This window comes from Pelophylax lessonae (genome assembly GCF_965119305.1).
Source record: "Pelophylax lessonae genome assembly, chromosome: 4".
Lineage (NCBI taxonomy): Eukaryota > Metazoa > Chordata > Amphibia > Anura > Ranidae > Pelophylax > Pelophylax lessonae.
In genome coordinates, this window is record NC_138771.1 from 235,127,001 (window position 1) to 235,153,971 (window position 26,971).

At 42.1% G+C, this 26,971-nt stretch overlaps 2 protein-coding genes across 2 annotated transcripts in view; one reads left to right on the plus strand and one right to left on the minus strand.

Moving 5' to 3' along the window:
- LOC309552408 (uncharacterized protein) overlaps nucleotides 1-15,042 on the plus strand; it is a 171,797-nt gene extending 156,755 nt beyond the window's left edge. The window contains exons 12-14 of the mRNA XM_082253358.1: nucleotides 9,639-9,825; nucleotides 14,670-14,765; nucleotides 14,856-15,042. Of these exons, the coding sequence (XP_082109484.1) occupies nucleotides 9,639-9,825; nucleotides 14,670-14,765; nucleotides 14,856-14,996 (424 nt within the window). The 3' untranslated portion in view covers nucleotides 14,997-15,042. The remainder of the gene's footprint in view (nucleotides 1-9,638; nucleotides 9,826-14,669; nucleotides 14,766-14,855) is intronic.
- Nucleotides 15,043-16,088: 1,046 nt separating this feature from the next.
- ZNF277 (zinc finger protein 277) overlaps nucleotides 16,089-26,971 on the minus strand; it is a 165,504-nt gene continuing 154,621 nt past the window's right edge. Inside the window, exon 12 of the mRNA XM_082254450.1 lies at nucleotides 16,089-16,486. Coding sequence (XP_082110576.1) covers nucleotides 16,306-16,486 — 181 coding nt within the window. The 3' untranslated portion in view covers nucleotides 16,089-16,305. The remainder of the gene's footprint in view (nucleotides 16,487-26,971) is intronic.

The window sequence follows — 26,971 nt, forward strand, 5'->3', positions numbered from 1 at the left end:
CTTGCTTCTCCTGTCCCAAGACAGGTCTCAACTGCTTGTGCATCTAGAGCAAGTGATTTCAGTTCTCCAAGAATTCATTTGGATCTTGAACTTCGAGAAGAGACCTGGTACCCACACAATCTCTTGTGTGTAACGCTCCTGCGTTTTTATTGTAAGCTGGATTTGCAGCTGCAGAATCTCCACTCAGTAGTCATGTAGAGATATGTTGGAATACCAGATCCAACTCTCCAGACTCATCACTGTGGGCCTGTCTGCTTCAGCATACAGATATACACACACTCAATAAGATGTTCCTGGAGTGATAGGATGTATATGATAGTATGGAGGTGATGTGCTGAAGGGACAGGTGTGAGCAGTGACAGTAATGGTAAGCACTTGATAGTAATGTTCAGGAGAGTAGTAGATGGTAATAGGTAGAATGCAGATAGGTTAGTAATCATGTATGGTAACAGGTGGTAAGGACAGCAGATGACATAGACAGGATAGACTAACCCAGTGCAAGGATAGATGGTAGTAGACTCAAGAGCTAGCAATCTATGTAACAGTGCAGATGGTAGAATTAGTATGCATAGATAGTAACAGTCCTTAATGTGCAGAAGATGATAGTGTAAGTTAGTTATGGAGGATTCCCCTGTGGGGTACTTATCACTAGTAAGGTTTAGTAAGTAGAGGGGTCCAGTAGTGAGGGAGTGATCCGGTAGCGAGATACGGGATCAGTTGCGAGGTTCCAGTCTGTTCCAGGTAAAGGCAAATAGCTGGAGGTTCCGACAGCAAGACAAGGCTTGTGAGCATGTAGACACACATTGAACGAACAACGTGAGAGAGAACGCCGGCGATTGAAATAGCCACTCAGCGGCGCTCAGCGATGACGTCATCCGTCTTAAAGGTGTATGCGTTCCACCTAACTAGAAAGGTGGGACGCAATGTTTTGAAATGAAAATGGTAAATAAGGGTACCAAAGGTACCAGAATCTTACAGTACCCCCCCCTTAAGGCCGGCTCCGGAAGACCTATAGCACTGGTTTCTCCGGGTATTTCGAGTGAAACCTTTGTATAAGCCTAGGTGCGTGAACATCAGAGGTATCCAACCAGGTGTCGTCTTGGGGTCCATAGTTCTTCCATCTTATGAGATATTGGAGTCTTCCTCTGTGGATACGAGAATCCAAAATCTCCTTAATCTCATATTCTTCTCCGCCTTCAACTTGTACTGGAGGTGGAGGCAAGATGGTAGGCCTTATTCCTTGGTTAGGAACATGTGGCTTCAGTAGCGACACATGAAAGATAGGATGTATTTTGAGATCTGCCGGTAAGGTGAGTTGCACTGCAGCTTTTCCAATGAGTTTCTTAATTGGGAAGGGTCCCAGAAATAAAGGTCCAAGCTTTTTGCTAGGGATCTTTAATCTTAAATTTTTTGTCGATAGCCAAACGAGGTCCCCAATAGCATATTGCGGAGAAGGTCTTCTACGAAGGTCGTAGTACCTTTTTTGTTGACTATGAGCATGTATGATGGTGGTATTAAGTAAACCCAGAGAGTCTTTTATTTGGGTAAGATAATCCGAGGCTACTGGGTTACTTGATGGTAGAATGCGTGGTGGAAGAAGTGTGGGATGAAACCCATAGTTCAAGTAGAACGGACTTTGCTTAGTAGTACTGTGGGTTGCGTTGTTATAAGCAAATTCCGCCAGAGGGAGGAGGTCCACCCAATCATCCTGTAGGTATGATGTGTAGCAACGCAGATATTGTTCTATACACTGGTTGACTCTTTCAGTCTGTCCGTTGGTCTGAGGGTGGTAGGGAGAAGTGAGCTTTCGCTCAATCCGTAGTATTTGACATAGAGCTTGCCAAAATTTGGAGATGAACTGTGAACCACGGTCGGATAAAAGAGTCTTTGGAATTCCATGTAACTTGAACACATGTTTCATTAGTAGTTCCGCTGTTTGTTTAGATGAAGATAGTCTGCGAATAGCAATGATATGTGCCATCTTTGTCAGATGGTCCACTGACACTAGAATGGTATTAACCGGTTGCCGACCGCCGCACGACTATATACTGCGGCGGTCAGCCCCGGCCAGGCAGAGTGACGTATCGGTACGTCACTCGCCTGTCACTGACTTGCGAGCCTATAGCGGGCGGGCGCGCGCCCGCCGAGGCGCGCGCCCGCCGCGGCTCGTTCACAGGCAAGTCAGTGCGTGTGACCGGCGGACTCGATGTCCGCCAGTCACACTGCGATCGCTCCTGTGAAGGGAGAAAGACAGAGCAGCTTGTGTAAACAAGCTGCCTGTCAGTTCTCCCTGTGTAAAAGTAAAGATCTGACCGTTCTACTATGTAGAACGGTTGATCTTTGCTTTTACACCAATAGCAATGTCCCTACACAGTAGAAAGCACGCCCCTAGGACACACTTAACCCCTCCCTGTCCAATAAAGTTAACCCCTTCCCTGCCAGTGTCATTTTTGCAGTAACAGTGCATATGTATAGCACTGATTACTGCAGTAATGTCACTGGTAACCCCAAAAGTGTCAAAAATGTCAGTCAAGGGTCCGATCTGTCCGCCGCAATGTCGCAGTACCGAAAAAAAAATCGCAGATCGCCGCCATTACGCGTTAAAAAAAAAAACACCAAAAATGACAAAAATCTTTCTCTTTGTTAGTAAACGCGATAACTTTTGCGCAAACCAATCAAAATACGCTTTTTGCGATTTTTTTTACCAAACATAGGTAGCATAAAACAAATTGGCCGAAAAATGTTAAAAAATTTTGATTTTTACTTTTTTTTTTGGGGAATTTCATATAAAAAAATGTGAAAAATATTGTTATTTTTGCAAAATTTACGCTCTTTTTTTGTTTATAGCGCGTGATCAAAAAATCGCACAGGTGATCAAATACCACCAAAAGAAAGCTCTGTTTGTGGGAAAAAAAGGACATCAAATTCGTTTAGGTACAGCGTCGCACGACCGCGCAATTGTCCGTTAAAGTCACGCAGTAAAAAATCGCAAAAAAACCCCTGGTCCTTTAGCAGCCAAATCCTCCGGGGCTTAAGTGGTTAAATCCTTTGGAAGGTGGTAGTTCTACTATAAAGTCTAAGGACACAACTTCCCATGGGACCTGGGGTATTGGTAGACTGCAGAGTAGACCAGATGGTTTTGTAGTGTCAATTTTGGACCTTGCACAGATGTCACATGAAGAAACAAATTTTTGTACAGACGTCTTCATATCAGGCCACCAAAACTGCCTGGTAAGCAAATTAAGGGTTTTCGTCATACCCATATGTCCTGCCTTGGGCACATCATGTGATAATTCCAAGATCTTGGTGCGCATAGTAGGGGGTATGTAGAGTTTGTCGTGGTAATAGAGGAAGCCTTCTGCATCAGTACTTAGTTGTGGTGGAGATGAATCCAATTTTATACTGTGCAAAATCTCTTCCTTCAGGGAATGAACAACACCAATAATACGTTCATAGGGTATTATAGGAATAGAAGGGATTTCGGCGCAGTTATCTGCGGTTAATCGTGATAGCGCATCTGCTTTTTTATTTTTGTCTGCAGGCGTGTAGGTCACTAGGAAGTTGAATCTTAGGAAGAATAATGACCATCGTACCTGCCGGTGGGAAAGAGTTTTGTTAGTCTGGAGGTACTGAAGGTTTTTATGATCTGTATATATGAGTATTGGTAATTGGGTACCTTCAAGTAGATGTCGCCAATTCTCCAGTGCCAGTTTTATGGCAAGCAACTCCTTTTCACCCACTGGGTAATTCACCTCTGGGCTGCTTAGTGATTTTGAGAAGAAAGCAACTGGGTGGAGTGGTGAAGTATTTGTTGGTCGTTGGGAGAGAACTGCTCCTACTGCCATATTTGACGCATCTACCTCCAGAATATATTGGAGGGATGGGTCTGGATGGCGTAGTATGGGAGCAGAAGTAACAAGCGGAAAGCTCCATTTGCTTCTTCTGACCATTTGAATGGTTTCTTTATACTTGTAAGTTGTGTGAGAGGTCTCACAATAGCAGAGAAGTTCTTGATGAACTTCCTATAGAAGTTTGAAAATCCAAGGAATCGCTGTAATGCCTTACGAGTTGTTGGTATAGGCCAATCCAAAATACAGGATATCTTGCTCATATCCATCTTGATTCCGGTTTTGGATATGATGTATCCTAAGAATAATATTTCTTCTTTATGGAATAGGCATTTTTTAAATTTCACGTATAGATTGTGTGCGAGTTTTATATGTTCAGACAGAGATCGAGAATAGATAAGTATATCGTCCAGACATACCACAACACAGACATCAAGTAAGTCTCTAAAGATGTCGTTCATGAACCTTTGAAAAGCTGCGGGAGCATTACACAACCCGAATGGCATCACAAGATATTCGAATAATCCGTATCTGGTTCTGAATGCTGTTTTCCACTCATCTCCGTCACGGATTCGGATTAGGTTGTATGCCCCTTTTAGGTCCAATTTAGAGAAGTAAGTAGCCCCACGCACTTGTTCAATGAGTTCAGGGATGAGCGGTAAAGGATAGCGATCCTTTATTGTAATGGTATTTAATTGCCTATAATCGATAATAGGCCTAAGACTTAAATCCTTATTGCGGACAAAGAAAAGTCCTGCAGCTGTGGAAGAAGTAGAGGGTCTGATGAACCCTTTTGTCAAATTCTCATCCAAGTATTCCTTGAGATGAGAGAGTTCATCCTGTGAAAGAGGATAAACATGACCGAAAGGCAATTTGCTGTTAGGGAGTAGATCGATAGTGCAATCATAATCCCTATGGGGAGGCAACACTTGAGCATTTTTCTCAAGGAATTCTTCGGACAGATCCTGATAGCATAGTGGTGCAATCTCGTCTGACACCACAGACAGGATCTTTCCATAAGATGGGAGGTTACACGTAATCTCAAAATAGTGAGAAGGGAAAGTTAAAGTCCGTCTTTTCCAATCTATGATTGGTTGATGTGTGTGTAACCAGGGGAGTCCCAAAATAATGGGAAAATGGGGTGAAGATAGTATATCAAAGGAGGTGGTCTCCATATGAGACTCGTTAGCAGTGACAAGGAGTGCTTGTGTCTGATTGGTGATTGGACCAGAAGATAGCGGGATACCGTTAATGAAACTAACAGAAACAGGTTTAGGTTTTGAAATAATAGGTATTTTATTTAAGCTAACAAAACGTGTATCGATATAGTTCCCACAAGATCCTGTGTCGATCATAGCCTTGGTAGTAATCCTAGTCTGGTCCCACTGTAATGTTAAATGAACAAAGAGATAAGGTTTAGAAAAGGAAGTCGTTAATTCCCCTAGCAAGACATGTGAACACTCACCCTCTTTTTTGCGGACAAGGGGACAGACGCTTATCAAATGATCCGGGGATGCGCAGTACATGCAGAGATTACTGGATCTTCTCCTGGCTCGTTCAGTAGTTGATAAAGGTGGGCGTATGGTGTAGAGATGTATCATTCCACCCTGAATCAAGAGTCCATCTTTTGAACTCTGCTACAAAGTCTTCTACAGGTCTCCTTCCTTGTTTTAAAGCCCTCAATTGGATATCAGCAGTACTCTGCCTATTGGGGTCATCATATAAACTAGCGAGTTCCGCTAGGAATAAAGGATAGGAGTTGAGAAGCTGATCATTTTTCTCAAAGAGAGAGTCTGCCCAGGCCCGTGGATCACCCATTAAGTATGAAATGACGGTACAGACTTTAATTTGATCAGTAGGGTAAGTACGAGGTTTTAGCAAAAAAAGCAATTGACATGCGTTTTTGAATTCACAAAATTTTTTCCGATCACCTGTAAACACTAGAGGAGGGTTTATTTTGGGTTCAGGGGGCTGAGCAGCAGTAAGCTGGGAAAGACGGGTTACCTGCTGTCTCAGAGTCTGATTGTCTTCTTTTACTTCAGTAAGAGCAAGTATTAATGCATTTACTTGTTGTGTTAATTGTGTCACTTGAGTGGGTAATTCTGCTGAATCCATTTTTTTATGGTTCGTTCAATCTGTAACGCTCCTGCGTTTTTGTTGTAAGCTGGATTTGCAGCTGCAGAATCTCCACTCAGTAGTCATGTAGAGATATGTTGGAATACCAGATCCAACTCTCCAGACTCATCACTGTGGGCCTGTCTGCTTCAGCATACAGATATACACACACTCAATAAGATGTTCCTGGAGTGATAGGATGTATATGATAGTATGGAGGTGATGTGCTGAAGGGACAGGTGTGAGCAGTGACAGTAATGGTAAGCACTTGATAGTAATGTTCAGGAGAGTAGTAGATGGTAATAGGTAGAATGCAGATAGGTTAGTAATCATGTATGGTAACAGGTGGTAAGGACAGCAGATGACGTAGACAGGATAGACTAACCCAGTGCAAGGATAGATGGTAGTAGACTCAAGAGCTAGCAATCTATGTAACAGTGCAGATGGTAGAATTAGTATGCATAGATAGTAACAGTCCTTAATGTGCAGAAGATGATAGTGTAAGTTAGTTATGGAGGATTCCCCTGTGGGGTACTTATCACTAGTAAGGTTTAGTAAGTGGAGGGGTCCAGTAGTGAGGGAGTGATCCGGTAGCGAGATACGAGATCAGTTGCGAGGTTCCGGTCTGTTCCAGGTAAAGGCATAGCTGGAGGTTCCGACAGCAAGACAAGGCTTGTGAGCATGTAGACACACATTGAACGAACAACGTGAGAGAGAACGCCGGCGATTAAAATAGCCGCTCAGCGGCGCTCAGCGATGACGTCATCCGTCTTAGAGGTGTATGCGTTCCACCCAACTAGAAAGGTGGGACGCAATGTTTTGAAAGGAAAATGGTAAATAAGGGTACCAAAGGTACCAGAATCTTACATTGTGTTCCTAGGGGCACTTTGACACTGTGAAATGTACCATCTCCCTGCCCGAGGAAAAAATCTTGGTGGTTCGAGACAGAGTGGCTCTCGCTCTTGCTTCCTCTCATCTCACTGCTCAGCAGTGCCTGAGGGTAGTGGGAACCCTGGTGGCCACAGCCCCTATGGTGAAATGGGCCTTGTGGAAGTTGAGGCCATTCCAGAGGGGTTTCCTCCAGCAGTGGACATCAGAGAACATGTCCCAACACATTCATCTGACTTCATCCATGAAGAGGTGCCTTCCCTGGTGTCTACTATGGGAGAATCTCATCAACTACCATTCCATAGCCCCAGTTACATGGATCACAGTAACTTCGGACGCCAGCAGTACCGGTTGGGGAGCCCACTGCCTGTCAGAAGTAGTCTCCAATATCCTGGAGTTGCGGGCCGCCTTCAAAGCACTGCAAGCCTTCTGCCATCTGACCCAAGGGGCCTCAGAAATGCTCAGGTTGGACAATACAATGGCGTTGGCATATGTGAAGAGGCAGGGAGGGACCCGCAGCCTGTCACTGCTCTGAGAGACGGAGCCAATTATGTCCTGGGCGCAGAGGTACCTGGCCAATCTCTCGGCAGCTTATGTCCCAGGAACGCTGAATGTGGAAGCGGACTTTCTTTCCAGATACAAACTCGACAATAACGAGTAGTCTCTCCATCAGGAAGTGTTCGACTGGATTCTTTAACACGGGGTTCTGTCCGTAGACCTCTTTGCGGCCCCCCTCAACAAGAAGCTCCGAAAAATATTGTGCAAGGTTTCGGGATCCTCGGGCATTCGGAGTAGATGCTCTTACGGACATCTAGAATTTCCAAAGAGCCTACGCCTTCCCACCAGTCCCAGATCTGTTGTCTCAAGTCCCTAGACTGCATCCATGCCCTGCACGCCTGCATCTCAAGGCTTGGTTCTTGAGAGGGGGAGGTTGGAGGCCCTGGGATACCTATTAGAAGTGATTCCTACACTTATGAATGCCAGAAGGAGTAGCACCAATAGGGTCTGTGAGAGAATTTGGTCAAAATTCGTGAGTCATCAAGCTCCAAAGTCCGGTTCAGTAGACGCACCTACGGTCCAGGATGTATTGGGGTTCTTGCAGTCTGGCCTAGATCTCTCCCTGTCAGTCAGCTCACTCCGGGAGCAAGTATCAGCCATCTCGGCATTTACGGGAGTACCATGGGCCAAGCATCAGGTGGTCCAGCAGTTCTTCAAGGGTGCAATTAGGCTCAGGCCCCAAAGAAAACAAAGATTCCCCAAATGGGACCTTCCTCTAGTGTTGGACTCATCACTTGATATGGCTTCTCTTTCAAAGAGTTTACTCTTAAGACAACATTCTTAGTGGCTATTACCTCCGGCAAGAGGGTCTCCGAGATCCAAAACCTAGGGTCAAAGGAACCTTTCTTAACCTTCTTCCCCGATAAAATGGTCCTGATTCCTATGCTGGGGTCAAATCCCAAAGTGACCTTCGCCTTCCATGAGAACATAGACATAGTCCTTCCCACCTTCAAGACAGGTGAAGATTCTTCAGTTCATCCTCTGGATGTTGGTGATACCCTGAAACAATATCTGGCAGTGACTTCTTCCTTTCGCCAGCCGGATTTTCTTTTTGTCCTTCAAGGGAAAAAGAGAGGAATGCGTGCTTCTTCCAGAGCAGTGGCTGCATGGATTGTCCAGGCTATCCAGTGGGCCTACAGAGCAAAGGGCTTGGCTCCTCCGGAGGCGGTAACGGCACATTCAACTCGTAGCATCTCCACGTCTCCAAGTCTCTAGGCATGTCGCTCCTGATGTGATCTGCAGGGCAGCTTCTTGGTCATGCATCAACACTTTTCTTTCTCATTATGGTGTTGAACCGGCTGCCTTATTTTCTGTTAATTTTGATGTTCAAGTGCTGTCAGTGGATGGCAATAATTAAAGTTTTTGTTCAGCATCTTCCCACCCGGGAGTGTATAGCGAGTTATTTCCCGAACGTATGCTGCCATGCAGTCTGTCAGGAAAACGGTTATCAAATACTTACCGTAATTTTCCTTTCCTGATGGACTCCATGGCAGCAGGAGTCCCCTCCCGATTCCTGAGTAGGCTAGTTACAGAACACGGATGCTGAAAGGGAGCAGAGATTTATGGGAGTAGGGTCCTATAGGGTAGGAGAGGAGGCGGGGCTACCCGAATGTATGCTGCCATGGAGTCCATCAGAAAAGGAAAATGACGGTAAGTATTTGATAACAATTTTCCGTTTTTTCTCCTGAAAATATTTGCCTAATCTTAACTTTTAATCTACTTTGTTTAATTGTTGCTAATAGTTTGTTTTACAATATTTTTTTTCTGTAAATATTTTCTTTTATTTTCATTAAAATGTTATTTAAAATTCATTAAGCATAATGTTTCAATGTTGTAATCAGAAATTTAAAGAACGTGTTGCCTTTTTGCAGAAAGCTATAATAGATAATTTTATTAATGTCTGGGTGTGACAAGTGATAGACATTTATTTTAAGGGGCCAGAGTTGAAATGGCAGACGCTGTGAATGGTTTCAGTTAAAACACGGGGTGGTGGCTACTGTTTGTGTAAAGGGTTAACTGTGGAGTTAACCTGCCCCAGTGACGATCACTCTGAGCCTGGGTTCTCACTGGCGTGTGCGGATCACCGAGTGTGATTCGCACAGAAATCGCACCGCATTGGTCAGCGTTTGTAAAGTTATGAAGTAATAGACACCTTTGGTCAGCACAGAGATGAGTTATATCTGCAATGACAACTGTTGTATATATTGTTTTATATGTGTGTCCCTCCAGCTCACGTTCTCATTTGATGGTCATCCTAAAACTGAATGGTTTGGATAGCATCTCAGGGGCTGTCTCTAGCTCTACACTTACACTGTGCGACCTTGCAGGATCAGAACGCATATCAAAAACTGAAGCCACTGGTCAGCGTTTGGTGGAAGCTGCTGCAATTAATAAGTCTCTTACAGCATTGGGACAGGTATTGCTATTTTATTTATATTAAAAGTAAAGTAACTGAGATTTATATAAATGGATTTAGATTTACCGCTTCTTCTTTTCAAAATTGTGCAAATTTTTTTATGCTGAAAAAGTCCCCCCCTCGGCTTATACTCAAGTCACTTACCTGTTTCTCCCTGGGGCTGACTGAACGTCAGCAGCGGCCTGCCGACATGTACACTGCACATGCGCCGCCACTCGGGAAAGCCTGTACACACTTGGCCATTCTCGTGCAGATGGCGCATGCACAATGACGTGTGGTGCTGGGCGGCACCATTTTTAAATCTAAGGTGCCTCAGGGATGGGTAAATAAGACCCCCCTCTGTATAGCCTGCACCATGCCCTCAGCCCTGCATCTTCTGCACCATGCCCGCAGCCCTGCATCTTCTGCACCATGCCCGCAGCCCTGCATCTTCTGCACCATGCCCGCAGCCCTGCACCATGCTCGCAGCCTCTGCATCTCCTGCACCATGCCCGCAGCCCCTGCACCATGCCCGCAGCCTCTGCATCTCTTGCACCATGCCCGCAGCTTCTTCCTTTCCTGTACCATGCCCACAGTAGCTGCTGCATTTCCCACCCTAGACTTATACTCGAGTCAATAAGTTTCCCCAGTTTTTTGTGGTAAAATTAGGTGCCTCAGCTTATATTTGGGTCAGCTTATACTCGAGTATATACGGTAATTATTCTTCAGTAACAAAATCATTGATATGAGGCAAAATGTGTTAAAACGGTTTATTTCTTTTGGCAAACCGCTCCATCTAGACACTCATCCAGCCACCTGCATCTTCACCAGGTTATTTACAAGGCAGGCAGGCCAGCAGGGAAAAGGCAATCTGAAGTTGTATTAAAACATTATGAAGCAGTTTATTCCAACCGAAGAAAATGTGAAATGTTTTATAAATCATAATTTTTGCATACTTAACAATCAGATTCCAGTGCCTTATAAAATCTAGTATTAATGGCTATTGGAAAAGAAGGCCTAGAATTGTATGTCAGCTAAGCAAACACACTGCAACTTGTTCGGATACATTATTTACATGATATATTTTCAAGATAATCTGCTTGATTGAATTACATAGACATCCAATCTAAGGGCTGTCCAAGTTGTATGCCGCCTTGACAGAAGGTGTTTAACAGCTTTGCTTGTTTTAGCACTTCAGCAGAGATAGGAGATCTACAGCAACAGCATTTAGGCCAGGTTATTTCAGTATAAAATAGAAAATACAAATTTTTCAAGAAATTCCCATATTTTTTTTTTCTAGTGCAGAATCCTTAGTGAACCCTGCAAGAACACACATTTTCCAAAGAGTTGTTATTCATCAGTTTGTCATTTGCAAAGATAAACCCAGTTTAAATTGGAAATGAATGATGTATGTTTTTAGTGTCTGTACACACCAGAACGCAGTACATTCCATGCACGTTTCCGACACTGTGTTCTAAACACACTGCATATGCGATCTTCAGCAGGTGTCGGTGTTAGTTTAACACTACTCACACATTGCGAACCCTGCCTTTGCCTGCACCAGAGCACACGGTACACCAGTACCATGTGATCCAGTTTCTGTGCATTTTTAAACACTTGCCGACCATCCCATAGCCTTAAGATGGCTACAGTGTGGTCCTCTAGTTCTGGGAGGGTGTCTATAGATGTCCTCCCAGAATCCTGCCCCCCACACGCTCCCGGGGCATGCATCAGGCGCACTCTGTGATTGCTGATCCGAGCACAAATCAAGGTAATAATGGGCCAATCACAGGGGCCATTTACTATATGATCAGCTTTGTCCAATCACAGCTGATCTTATGTACAAACAAATGCCGGTCTGACATTTCCTTTCTTCAACGCTGTCACTGTGTGAGGAAAGGAAAGCTGATAATAGGCTAACCTGAGACAGCACACAGTTACACTGATTCAGTGCTCTATCAGTGAAGCTCCATCAGTGCCCATCAGTGAAGAAGAAAAATTACTTATTTGTAAAATCTTATAACAGAAAAGAAAAAGTTATTCTTTTGTTTAGCAGAAAAATAAAAAATCCAGTGATAATTAAATACCACCAAAAAAAGATACAAATTTCATATAGGTACAGCAATGCATGACCCTGTACTTGTCTTTCAAAGTGCAACAGCGCTGAAAGCGGAGGATTGACTTGGTCAGGAAGGGGGTGAAAGTGCCCAGTAGGCAAGTGATTAATGAATCAGCTGAAATCACACTGCACCTTAATTGCATGTGAACAAGCTAGCATCTTCCAAAAATAGGCATGAGCGTTTTGGGTGGACTGACAGAAACATTTCTGTTCCGTGTGTTTTATTTATTAAAATAATAAATGCACTTTTAGATTAAAGCCAAACTCTATCAAAATTTTATAGGATCTCTGTCAGGTTTATATTGCTGTTCCTGTATCCTTTTTGAAAGAAGATTTTCTCTCTTACTGTGTGATCATTGAGAGATGAAGTTAGCAAAATATCCAATAACAATGGGGCCCAGATGGTAATAAACTTTTTTTTTTTTTTAAAATAGACCTTCACTCAAAGAATTCACTTTCCCTCATCCCACAGCATAAAAAAACAAAACTTTTTTTTTTTTAACTTTATTCATTGCCCCCTCTCCTGCTGCCTCTATTCCCACCTGGGTAAACATTTGTGTTCATATCCTTTTGCAGTCTTCTGGGATACCGATGTCTCATATTCCAGGATGCTGCAGGCTTTCACACAGCACCAGGAAACTGCAAACTCACTCATCCATATGTTTATGGACCTTGCTTTGTGCACTGGTGCGCAGTCATGTTGGAACAGGAAGGGGCCATCCCCAAACTGTTCCCACATAGTTGGGGGCATGAAATCATGCAAAACGTCTTTGTATGCTGATGCCTTAAGGATTCTCTTCACTGGAACTAAAGCTGGGTACACACTATACAATTTTCTTTATATTTACCAAAACCATATAACAGGAGGTCAAACCTAAACACTTTCAATTTGTATGCAGTCAGGCAGGCCCTTGCCCTACATAGTTGAAGGTAAATCTAAAGGAAATCAGACAACACAAGTTGTATAGTGTGTATCCAGCTTAAGGCTGGATACACACTATACAACTTTTGTTGTTAGATTTTCTTTAGATTTACCTTCAACTATGTAGTGCAAGGGCCTGCCTGACTGCATACAAATTGAAAGTGTTAAGGTTTGACCTCATATTATATAGTTTTGGAAAATCTAAAGACAATTGTATAGTGTGTATGGCCCTTAAGGGGCCAAACCCAACCTCAGACCATAATTCCCCCTTCACCAAATGATTTGTACCAGTGCACAAAGCAAGGTCCATAAAAGACACGAATTAGCAAGTTTGGGGTGAAGAAACGTGACTGGCCTGCACAGTCCTGACGACCTTAACATGACAGAACACCTTTGGGATGAATTAGAGTGGAGAGTGTGAGCCAGACCTTCTTGTCCACATCAGTGCCTGACCTCACAAATGCGCTTTTGGAAGAATGGTCAAATATTCGCATATACACACTCCTAAACCTTGTGGACAGCCTTCCCAGAAGAGATGAAGCTGTTAGAGCTGCAAAGGGTAGGCCAACTCAATATTGAACCCTACGGACTAAGACTGGGATGCCGTTAAAGTTCATGTGCGTGTAAAGGCAGGTGTCCCAATTCTTTTGGTAATATAGTGTATTTATTCAACATCAAAACAGCAGCAAGGGTACAAGGCAAATTAACAAATTTTCTTTAGTGGAGAGAGGGAAGTTCTCTTTAAGCAAAGAGTAATGGTGTGAACTTCTCTAAGGTTTTTATTGCATCTTTTCCTGTTCGGAAGATCTTCTCACTTCCTATCTGGTCATCAGAACAAGAAGGGAGGCAAAATCTCTCCAACAGGGACATTGACAAAAAAAAAAAAAACTGAGAAAGGTTCGCTCCAACACCACTAAAAAATATACAAATGATTACCGACTCTTTCATGCCTCTGCTGCCAAACCGGAGTAGAAGAATGCATGTTCATGGTAAAGGGCATGCCTGATTCAGACTGAAGTAGCTCATTTATTATATAAGACTATCCCATTGGGGTGAAATGCATTATAAGGAGGTAGCCTCCAGGCGGGTCTCTAAGGCATGGGCAGTTCAACCCAATGAAGCATTTTTTAAGAGTGCAACCCATTTGTTTGGCATGCAGGTTAAATGCACCTGTCAAATTCTGAATCTAAGAAGTGTCTCAAACTGATGCCATGATGATCGACACAGGCCAAAATCATTTTCTCCCAAGATTCACATCTTTCTACTAAAATCCTATGTGGAAAAAAAAATTGTTAAAACTGGTGGAATTAATTGAAAATTAGAACTATAAAAGTTTTATAACATAGTTCTTAATGAAAAACTTGAAGGCTAGCTTCTTGTTTGCTAGACAGAAAGCCTTCTATCCACTATCAGTCTGTAACCATGGTGTGTGGAGAGCTTTCAACATGGAGACATAATGCAGTAGCAGTCAACGAGTACAGATATAGTACTGGGCTTGGAACACCCAGCATGCTCTAAAAATACTGCATTATTGAAGCAACTTGTCTTAAAATATATTATATGTGAAAACAGGTTTTTTTTTTTTACAAATTTGTAGCCAAAAAAAAGATTTTGACCAGATTTTTGTAGTCTACCTTTAATTTGTTCACTCAATTTAAGATGTTTTATTAACTTAGGCCTACGTGCATGTTCATATTACATGCCGCTCGTCTAAATGTGATAAGATGGTTTATTAAAATTTTTTCATACATAATCTTGTCCGTAATAAGGGAAAGAGGCCAAAGACTATATATTATTAACTATGCATTATCTGCTGTTTGACAGGTCTTTACTGCAATAAAGACAAACTCCATGCATGTTCCCTATAGAAATTCCAAACTTACCCATCTCCTGCAACCATCTCTTAGCGGTCAAGCCAAGGTACAATATCTTATATAATTTGACACTGCAAATGAGAAATACATTTCAATTTAATTTTGTACTTACTGCAACCTTTGAATTTTTTTTTAGGCTTGTGTTTTTGTGAACATCAGTCCTGATATAAAAGATATTGGAGAAACAATTAGCTCTCTTCAGTTTGGTTCATCCATTCAGCAGATAGCACTTGGCAAGCCTACTCCACATATTTCGAACGTCAAGACTGGGCAATGATGAAACCTTATCAGAGGATGTTTACTACTTGCTATATTATATACTTTAATTTGAAAACCAAACCACAAATAATTACATGTAGCCAAATGAGCTACATCTGATGAGGTGATCACTCCAATAAAAATGAGCTTTACGCAACATCAAAAAACATATGTTTAGGTTTACCTTTTTGAGTATTGAGTGATCAGAAAAAACCTATAGTGACAAGAACAAAACCTTAAAGTAGAACTATAGGCAAAACTTTTTTTTTCCATTTTGGATAGAGTAAGGGAGGGTTAGAACCCATGTCAGTTTAATTTTTACCATCTGCATTTCATTAGGTACATTTACCTTCACTTCCTATCCCATAGCCAAACCAGGAAGTGAAAGAAAATCCCTGCAAATTAAGGGAATTCTTTGGGGACCCCCAGGTCACCAGAACTAGGGTCTCCTTTGGAAAATTTCCCCCCGTTACTTTTCTGGGGACAACCAAAAATTTGGGGTTTTCTTCACATTCACTTTCAATGATAATGGTAAACAGGACAAATAGACAGGGTAAATCCCCTAACAGGGGCACAGACAGCAACAAAAACCTAATACCTGTTCTAATCCATCTCCACTCTGTCCATGACTAAAAAAAAGTTTTGCCTTAAGTTTTACTACTACTACTTATGAATTCAATTTCACAAAATTTGCATGGGAGTATACCTGTAGAAAGTGTGAACCAGAGAAAGCTAGAAAAATTGAATAAGCATGATAGACAGTATTTTAAATAGTAATTTTTAATGTTAAATAGTTTTTTTCCCAACCCCTTCTTACTCTATCCAGAAACCTATCTGAACAAAAAATTTGGACTAGAGTGTACTTTGTGCAGATAGATTTAGGAGAATCTTCGTGTCCTGTCTAAATTCCATATATAAAATTATTTTAGGTCAGTGATGCTGTCTGGGCAGCATTCTCATGAAACTGTTCCATATTGGCATAGGTAATAGACTCCTGAACCATAGAAACAATTATACCTTGTTGCTAAAGCTGTAAAACATTTCCTTTTTAAAGAATTTAAAACTTTATATTTATTAATATCAAAGGGTTATAATAATAGCATGTTATATGTCCTGTTTAAATTAAACAAGAATTATAACACATTTAATTAATATAATGGAACTTGTGCAATGATAGATGGAATCCACTTATTTCAACTGTGTGACAGGTATTATGACAGCTATGAAAACTGTTCCCTTTGTGGCAGATACCCACTCAGCACAGACTCGGCTTAAAAAAAAAAAAACTGAAATAAGAAGCATATATACAGGTTTATTATATTCCACATTTAACTCCTTATGACACTGTCCCGTACTAGCTGGTTAAGTACACTTGTCTTTCTTAGTGCTTCAAGCCTTGAAAGATCTTCTCCAATAACCGGGAACTCATCATTCTGTGCTGTGGTCTCCTCCTCACTGTCAGACAAGGTGCACAAGAGGGAATCATTTTCATACGTGGGAAAGTAATACCTGCCAATAAACCAAAAATATCTTATTTGTCACTTCACATGTAATAGCAATCTAAGGGAGAACTTGCTTTACAGTGTATGTTACCCCTAAATATTTACTAAAACTGGAGAATGCAAAATCTGATGCAGCTGTGTATGGTAGCCAATCAGCTTTTAACCTCAGCTTGGGTTCTATGCAGGGTTGCACCAGATTTTTCACTCTCCAGATTTAGTAAATCAACCTCAATGTGTCTGCATATTGTCCTGTAACCCCCCCCCCCCCCCAAATCAGTAAGACGTGTTGCATGTAAAAAACAGACAAGAAAGATAATTTCTGAAACTAAGCAAACACTATTATGGTGCCTACATAGTTATTAGAAAGTGTCCATAACATTATATGTTCACTTAATTAGAATTTCTAACTTTTAGCAGATGAAAAAAACAAAAAGCCACAACACATGTAGCACTATGTGCTATCGGGAGCATCGCCTCTTTCTTCTTCTGGTTTCCTTAACTATATATCCTATACCTGGCAACAGGTATTCAGACGTGTTTGCATGACATTCTATGCAGTGCTTTTTTTGCTATGTTTGTTAATAGAAGGCTAATGTATTAGAAGCAAAGCTGTGGAGAATATGCAGATTGAAGTTAATTGGCTGTTTGAAGCACTACAACTGTTGAAACCCAAAATAAATGTAAGTTTAAGTTTTGCAACTTATTTCTTTTAATCAAGGGCTTTACCTCCAGATTGAGCATTTTGTCAGGCCTTTGACAATCCACAATAGTACCTTATCTCCACAGTAAACACTTACAGTGCCTAAAAAAAGTATTCACACCCCTTGAAATTTTCCACATTTTGTCATGTTACAACCAAAAACGTAAATTTATTTTACTGGGATTTTATATACCCGGTAATAGATCAACACAAAGTGGCACATAATTGTAAAGTGAAAGTAAAATGAAAGTCACATTTTTTTTTACAAATAAATATCTGAAAGTGTGGTGTGCATTTGTATCCCCCTCCCCCCCTTCACTCTGATACCCCTAAATAAAATCTACTGGAACAAATTGCCTATAGAAGTCACCTAATTAGTAAATAGAGTCCATCTGTTTGTATTTTAATCTCAGTATAAATACAACAAAGTGCACCAGGAAGGCCAAGGATCACACCAGACAGTTCTGGGATAAAGTTGTGGTGAAGTTTAAAGCAGGGTTAGGTTATAAAATAAATTCCCCAAGCTTTGAACATCTCACAGAGCACTATTCAATCCATTATCCGAAAATGGAAAGATTATGGCACAACTGCAAACCCACCAAGACGTGGTCGTCCACCTAAACTGACAGGCCAGGCAAGGAGAGCATTAATCATAGAAGCAGCAAAGAGGCTAAATGTAACTCTGGAGGAGCTGCAGAGATCCACAGTTCAGGTGGAAGAAACTGTCCTTTGTGGCTATTACTATTGTGCAACTATTAGTCGTGCACTTCACAAATCTGGCCTTTGTGGAAAAGTGGCAAGAAAAAAGTCATTGTTGAAAGAAAGTCATAAGAAGTCCCATAAGCAGTTTGTGAGCAGCCATGTGGGGGACACAGCAATGATGTGGAAGAATATGCTCTGGTCAGAGGAGACCAAAATTGTACTTTTTGGGCTAAAAGCAAAATGCTATGTGTGGAGGAAAACTAACACTGCACAACACCCTGAACATACCATCCCCACTGTTAAACATGGTGATGGCAGCATCATACTGTGGGGATGTTTTTCTTCAGCAGTGCAATCTTAGAAGAAAACATGTTAGAGTGTGCAAAAGACTTGAGACTGGGGTGGAGGTTCACCTTCCAACAGGACAACAACCCTAAACATACAGCCAGACCTAAATTCAATTGAGAATCTGTGGCAAGACTCTTCATACAAGCCCTGACAGAGCTTGAGCTATTTTGCAAAGAAGAATGGACAGAAATTTCACTCTCTAGATGTACAAAGCTGGTAGAGACATACCCAAAAAGATTTGCAGCTGTAATTGTAGTGAAAGGTGGTTCTACAAAGCATGGGCTGAATACAAATGCACGCCACACTTTTCACATATTTATTCGTAACAAATTTTGAAAACCATTTATCATTATCCTTCCGCTTCACAATTATGTGCCACTTTGTGTTGGTGTATCACAAAAAAATTCCAATAAAATACACTTAAGTTTTTGGTTGGAACATGACAAAATGTGGGAAAAAAAAAAATAATATATATATATATATATATATATATATATATATATATATATATATATATATATATACACACATATACACACACACACACACACATACACACACACACACACCAACGCATCTAAAAAATGAAAATATATCAAAAAGTTCATTTCAATTCAAAAAGTGAAACTCCTTTTTTATATTCTGCATTACACACAGAGTGGTATAATTCAAGCATTTCTTTTTCTTTTTATTTGGCGATTATGGCTTATAGCTAGTGAAAACCCAAAATTCTGTATCTCAGAAAATTACATTATTACATTTAACCAATAAAAAAAAAAAAATCGATTTTTAATACAGAAATGTTGGCTTACTGAAAAGTCCTTCCATGTGCAGTTTAGTATGCACTCAATACTTGGCCGGGGGCTCCTTTTGCATGAATTACAGCATCAATGTAATGTGGCATGGAGTTGATCAGCCTGTGGCACTGCTGAGATGTTATGGAAGCCCAGGTTGTTTTGGCAGTGTGGGCTGGAAAATAAAATCAGCATCTCCATAAAGCTGGTCAGCATGAAGTGCTCTAGAATTTCCTGATAGAGGGCTGCTCTTACTTTGGACTTGATAAAAACACAGTGCACCATCACGAGCGGATGACATGGCTCCCCAAATCATTACTGATTGGAAACTTCACACTGGACCTTATGCAACTTAGATTCTTTGCCTCTCTACTCTTCCTCTAGACTCTGGGACCTTGATTTCCAAATGAAATGCAAAATTTACTTTGATCCAAAAAGAGGAGTTTGGACTACTGAGCAACAGTCCTTTTTCTCCTTAGCCCAGGTAAGATGCTTCTGATGTTCCTGGTTCAGGAGTGGCTTGACACAAGGAATGCGACAGCTGTGGCTTATGTCCTGGATACATCTGTGTGTGGTGGCTCTTGAAGCATTGACCACCAGCCATAGTCCAGTCCTTGTGAATCTCCCCCAAATTCTTGAATGGTGTTTGTTTCACAATTCTCTCAAGGTTGCCGTTAGTCCCTGTTGCTTGTGCACCTTTTTCCTTCCATTCAACGTTCCATTAATATGCTTGAATACAGCACTCTGAACAGCCTGCTTCTTTAGCAATGACCTTTTGTGACTTACACTCCCTGTGGAGGGTGTCAATGAAGGTCTTCCGGACAACTGTCATGACAGTCAGCAGTCTTCCCCATGATTGTGTAACCTACTGAACCATACTGAGAGAGACCATTTAAAGGCTCAGGAAACCTTAACAGGTGTTCCGAGTAAATTAACTGATTTGAGTGGGACACCATGACCAATTTTCTGAGATACAGAATTTTGGGTTTTTACCACAGTTGGGGAAAAAAAACTATTTAATCTCCTTCAGATTTTGTAAGTTTACCCATTTAGAAAGAAATGAAGGGTCTAAAATGTTTTATCATAGGTGCATTTTAACAATTTCTCTGCCAGATCAGCACGCCGTACGGACCTACAGCGCTGCTTGCAGCTGGCCAGGTCTGTACGCCGCTTGAACCTAATTTCTCCCTCTCCTATAAGCTTATGGTCACTTCAATGACCATGAACTTATAGCAGAATTGTTCAGCAGACTCTGTTGAACAATTCTTTAACTTTGATCAGCAGATTACCATACACTAATAAGAGTTCTTCAACCTCAAATGTGACCGCCCCCCCCCCCCACATGCCGCCGCTTTCCTGTGTCTAATCTCTCCACCTCCCGCTGCTCCCTCCACTCAGCTTTCCTATCCCCTTCACCCCCCGCAAAAAAAATGATAAAAAACATTACGCTAGAGTTAAGAAAGAGCAGTCAGCACTGAAAGTCAAATACAAAAACTCCGAACAGATAACATAATACAATAGTGCAGCGCTAAAAAAAAAAAAAAAAAAAATTATAAAAAGTATAGGACTGTAAATCCAAAACACATAAAATAAATGCTCATATCAGAAAAAAGAAAGAAAAAAGTTCCAGTCCTTAATCCAAGATCCCATATGATAGGAGGTGGAAAAGAAAGTAGCATTGGAAAGGGTTAGTCCAACTCCACACCCGTAGTGTAAACACAGACTGCTTACCGAACAAAATTTGACCACTAAATTATAGGTGGTCAAATGCAGCACAGGGAAAAATAATGGTCTCCCCAAAACCATGCACTCGATGTCCCCACCTAAACTCGTCCGGAAAAATGGATATGCGGAGAAAAACAGACACTAGCTGATAATAAACATCCTTATCCTTGTGTGTTTAGGAATGGATCTGCATGTCTTCAGAGGAAGGTCACAAATACACACCCCCCCCCCCCCGCAAACCCAATCCCCTGCAGCAACCTTTATAACCCAGCATCCCTCCTCCACCACTCCCGCCGGCTTTAGGTGCTGCATGGGGCTTAGATAGGATCCTGATGTATCCCCCCCTTCACTTTGTTAACCCCCTGTACCCTCGCTACCAAGAGTTTACTATGAATTAATGAGTCTCTATATAGACCATTTCATTCATGTAAAGTTCTGCAGAGAAAGGAACCATCTTCAGTCCCTTTCTTGGTCTAAAAAGAGATATAGGAGTCTATTTAGACCTCTGATATCTCACCAAAGAATCCCCCCCAAAATATATATATATATATATATATATATATATATATATATATATATATATATACACACAAAAGAAAAGATTAAAAAAATTACTAAAAAAATGTAAAAGTAAACAGAAAAAAAGAAAAAAAAAAAACTTTTGGGGGGTGGGGGTTCTGCCTCCCCAGGTCTGCCTGCACTCAGTCCCGGTTTCACATTGGTGCGATGCGGGAAATCCTGTGACTCAGTGCCGGTTGCCGCATTGCACCAGAATCGCACAGTGGTTAACACTGAGATCTGCAAATCGCTGGGGGTTTCAATGTAAGGTTAATGATACCCCAAGATTGGTTCAAAGATCTCAGTGCTATCAGAAAATATATGTTTTGGGGGTTCTTTTACAAACTCTGAAAGCTGTATGTGCAAAAGGAAATCCTCCAGATTTTTAGAGAAATTTTTGCATATGTCCAATTTTCACTATTTCTCAAAAAGGCACAATTTCAAATTTACAAATATTTGTTATTTATCGACAATACAGGTTTAGCTTTTATATTTAGAAGGAACTTAGCTTGAATTTTGCAAAATTTGCTGTGTTTGTATCTGCGAATAATGATTTCAGTGCATTTTTAGCAAAAATATTGATTAGTAAACATGTGCGCAAATATCGCGGGGCGTTAAAAATCAGTAGCACCTTTCAGAAAAATGTTCATTGAGGGACACAGCTCCGGATATTCTTAACCATTGGGTTATACTGCCTCCTACAGGAGTGGGACGCTAGGCAGAGAAAAAAGTCTGGCTACGCCTATGGGCAGTCCCAGGGGATATACTCCCTCTCTCTGTGGTAGGTACATCGTTTTGTTACAAGCAGTGTCAAAAGAATACAACTCCACAGAGGGGTGGGAGCTGTGCCCGTCAATGAACATCAAAGAAAGAGATATTACGGTAAGTCAATAATCCCATTTCTCTTTCGTTCATTGACGGACACAGCTCCCGATATTCCTAACTATTGGGATGTCCCAAAGCAGTGTTAAACATGAGGGGTTGGAACAGCAAAAAAACTCCCAAGGCTAAACAGTAGCCAACCAGGCAACAGGAGCTCAACCAAAAAAACTGGAGCCCACCTGAAAAAAATAATACACCCTCAAAGAGGATCAGGTTCTCTCAACAGCAGCCTGCAAAACCTTGCGGCCACAAAAAACATCCGCAGATGCCAACACATCCACTATAAAACTTTGTGAAAGTGTGCACGATGACCAGGTGGCCGCCTTGCAAACCTGCGTCACTGATGCCTGATGATAGAAGGCCCAGGAGGCTCTAAGCGCCCTAGTAGCAGGGAAAGGAGGAACCTGACCCTTGATAGAATAGACCTGAATCACGGTCTGTCTGATCCATCTGGAAATTGTTGTGACAAAGCGGACAATCCTTCACGAGGCCCATCTGAGAGCACAAATAGTGATTCTGACTTCCTGAAAGACTCCGCAGCTGCCAGGTACACCCTAATTTCCCAGACCACATCCAAGGCTTGCAAGGCAATTTCCTTCAGATGTTTAGGCCTGGGACACAGGGGAGGCAACACAATGTCTTCATTCAAATGAAAATCAGAGACAACCTTTGGAACGAACGACGGACAGGTGCGAAGAACCACCTTATCTCTATGAATCACCAAGTAAGGTGAACGACAGCATAAGACCGCCAGTTCCGACACCCTGCATGCAGAGGTGATAGGTACCAAAAATGCCACCTTCTAGGACAGCATAAGCAGGGGAATCTCCCAAAGATTCTCAAAGGGAGGGTTCTGGAGGGCGGAAAGCAACGAATCGAGGTCCCAAGGCGGCAATAGAGACCGTACTGGAGAACCCAAATGTCGGACACCCTGAAGAATGGTACGCATCCTTGATGTCGATAGAAGCAAGGAAATCCCCCTGACGCAGGGATGCCACCACCGTGCGAATGGACTCCATTCTGAACTTCTGCACTCGCACAAAGCAGTTCAGGCCGTGAGGTCCAGGATTGCACGCACTTTGCCTTCCTTCCTGGGAACTGTAAACAGGGTTGAGTAAAAACATGAAAAAGTTCCAAAGTTCCGGGACAATCACCCCTTGAAGCAACAGGTCTTGTACCGCCCCAAACAGACCCTGTAAGGGGTCCGGAGACAGGTGCAAGTTGGAAGGCAAGCAAGAACCTTGCCGGGGGACAAGATCGAAAAAACTCAATCTTGCAGCCGGACCGAATGACTTTGTGGACACACTTGTCTTGTACCAGGGAAGTCCATGGGTCTGAAAACCAGCAAAGACGTCCCCTCACCCCCGATACGAGTGAGGGCACACCTTCATGCTGAAGGAGCCGTCTGCGGGTCTAGAGAAGCCCGCTCTCTGTTTGCCAGACCAGGTTTGTTTGGATACTACAGAGGAGGCCTGGTCAGTCGACCTTGAGGGTTAAAAATCTTCTTATGAGCTGAGAAGGAAGGCCCACGTCTACAACAAGGTTCCTTGCCCTTAGCAGCCTGTGGAAGAAAGGTACTCTTCCCCGCAATAGGACACCTTATATGATGTCATCCAGGGTAGCTCCAAACAGGGGATCACCCTTTATGATGTCATCCAGGGTAGCTCCAAACAGGGGATCTCCTTAAAAGGGAAGATCAGTCAAGGCCTTTTTAGAACTCTGGTCCGCAGACCAGCAGTTTAGCCAAAAGATACACTGACGGACCACTGGCGAAACAGAAAGCTGCATTACTAGGAGAGCCGCATCCAAAAGAGGCATCACAGATAAACTGCAGCCCCTGGATCAGATGGTCCACCAGCTCAACAAAGGCAGGGGTGATCTTTTCTCTCTGCAGGTCACCGTGTAAAAGCTTAGCCCACTCAGTCAGTTTGCGACACCGGGGCAATGGTACCAGTGGAATGAGAAGGGGCTCCCACCGCCAAAATCGCCGACCACAGGGCTCCACTGTCATGGCCACCGCTATTTTCATTGGCAAACCACCACAAAATGGCCGCCGGACTATAAAAACATGGCCACCGTGCATAGAAACACACAGGCTACAATAAAATGGCAGCCCCATGCGGCACTACAAGGCTTCCAGGGACCCAGGAGGAATCCCTAGGCCTCAGGGAAAGACCCAGGCAGGACGGGAGGCTCTGGTAGGAGTCCCCACCAGGTACAACCCCCACCCCCCATCGCCATTACAGCGCCCTGCCCTCACAACCGGGAGTTGGAACAGACCACACAAACAGCTACAGCATAAATGGAGGGGGGGTAGGATGGGGGACATATGAAAGGGGGGAGCCTGACAGGAAGGAGGGGAACCCGGGTGTCTAACTGTCCCATGAAGGGGTCCACGTCCACCCCAAAACCCTCCAGGGGGAGAGGGGGGGGGGGACAGCTACTCACCATACCAGGAACCGGGTAGACACCGCTCCAGACAGAATCCTACTCTCCATCGAAATGGGGGGCTGTCGGCCAGGAGAAATGCTGTGACTCCGCCCGCGACCGGGTCATATGCAACCTCGCAAGGCGTTTAACTCGCAGGTCAGCTCCGGTCCAATGGGGCTTTGTCGTAGCCAACCTAGCGCGGAGCTGAGGTCTGTGCATGCTTGCTGGCCAGACTTGGGTGACCAGTGGATCTAGATTATCCAGCCCATCGCTGAATCCGGCAGTTGATCTCACATGAAAATCCAGAATAAAAAAATGTCTATCTAAAATGAAAAAAATTGCCTGGACTGTAGATCCCAGTAAGGAACTAGGTCCTTACTCCTTACTAGGCAGAAAAAAAACTGAGTACCTATAGCAGAGAGAGGGAGTATATCCCCTGGGACTGAACATAGGCTTAGCCAGACTTTATTTTTCTGCCCAGTGTCCTGTAGAGGGCAGTATAACCCAGTGGTAAAAATATCAGGAGCTTTGTCAGTCAATGGACGAAAGCGAAATGTATAGTTTGGGGGTCTTTTAAAAACTCTGAAAGCAAAAAATTGAAAACCTCCATATTTTTAGAGAAATTTGGTTAAAGTTTTGTGTATGTTCAATTTTCACCATTTCTCAAAAAGGCGCAGTTTAAAATTTACAAATATTTGTTATTTATTAACTATTAACTCAATACAGGTTAAACTTTTATATTTGGTAGGAATTTAGCTTCAATTTTGAAAAAATTGCTGCGTTTGCATCTGCTAATTATTATTTTAGTGCATTTTTAACGAAAATATTGTTTTGGTAAACACTTGCGCAAACATCGTGGGGCCTTAAAAATCAGTAGCACCTTCTTTTTTTTTCTACTGGTCCTATGCTTTCATAAAATAGGGGGTTTGGGGGGTCTTTAACAAACAGAGAGCTGTAAGTGAACAATGAAAACCTTCAGATTTGTAGAGAAATGTGGGTATTTACATTTGTTCTCCATTTTGAAAAAATGCATGATTTAAAAATTACAAATATTTGTTATTAACTCAATACAGGTTAAGCTTTTATATTTAGTAGGAATTTAGTAAAATTTGCTGTGTTTATATCTGCTAAAATAGATTTCAGAGAATTTTTAGTGAATATATGGTTTTGATAAACATTTGCGCAAATATCACAGGGTGTTAAAATCAGTAGCACTTTCCTTTTATTCTACAGGTCATGTGCTTTCAGAAAATATATTGTTTGGATGGTCTTTAAACAAACTCAAAGCTCTAAGGGAAAAATGAAAACCTCTCAACTTTTAGAGAAATTTGGATATTTACATTTTTGCGTATGTTTATTGTCACATTTCGCAAAAAGGCACAATCTAAAATTTACAAATAGTGCTTATTTATTAACTAAACATAGCTTAGCTTTTATATTTAGTAGGAATTTTGTAAAATGTGCTGTGTTTTTATCTGTTAATAATGATTTAAGTGTAAATTTTAGAAGAAATATTGTTTTTATAAACATTCGTACAAATATCATTGCGCCCTAAAAATCCGTAGCACCTTATTTTTATTCTACTGGTCATGTGCTTTCAGAAAACATAAGGTTTTGGGATCTTTAACAAACTCTGAAAACTGTAAGGGAAAAATAATAAAGCAATGGAGAAATTGAAAAAATGGTCTGCCTAGTTAAGTTTAAAGGCAGAGCACAGGGCCTGGCAGCGAAATGGTTAAATGATAGAGACAGAATATCAACCAAAAATCCAGAAAACACACGATAATGTTATACATTGAGTTGCAGTTCAGTGAGTAAAATAAGTATGTGATCCCCGATCAAAACATGACTTCGTACTTAATGGGTTAACCCTTGTTGGCAAGCACAGCGGTAAGACGTTTCTTGTAATTAATGACCAGGTTTGCACACATTTTGGTCCACTCTTCTTTACAGATCTTCTCTAAATCCTTAAGGTTTCTTGGCTGTCGCTTGGCAACTCAAAGTTTCAGCTCCCTCAATAAGTTTTCTATAGGATTAAGGTCTGGAGACTGACTAGGCCAATCCATGACCTTAATGTGCTTCTTCTTGAGCCACTCCTTTGTTGCCTTGATGGTACGTTTTGGGTCACTGTCATGCTGAAAGACCCATCCGTGACCCATCTTCAGTGTTCTGGCTGAGGGAAGAAGGTTCTCATCCAAGATTTTAAAACACATGGCCCCAGCCATTGGCCCCTGAATGTGGCAAAGTAGATCTGTACCTTTAGTAGAAAAACAGCCCCAAAGAATAATGTTTCAACCTCCATGCTTGACTGCAGGGATGGAGTTCTTCGTGACATAGTCAGCATTTTTCCTCC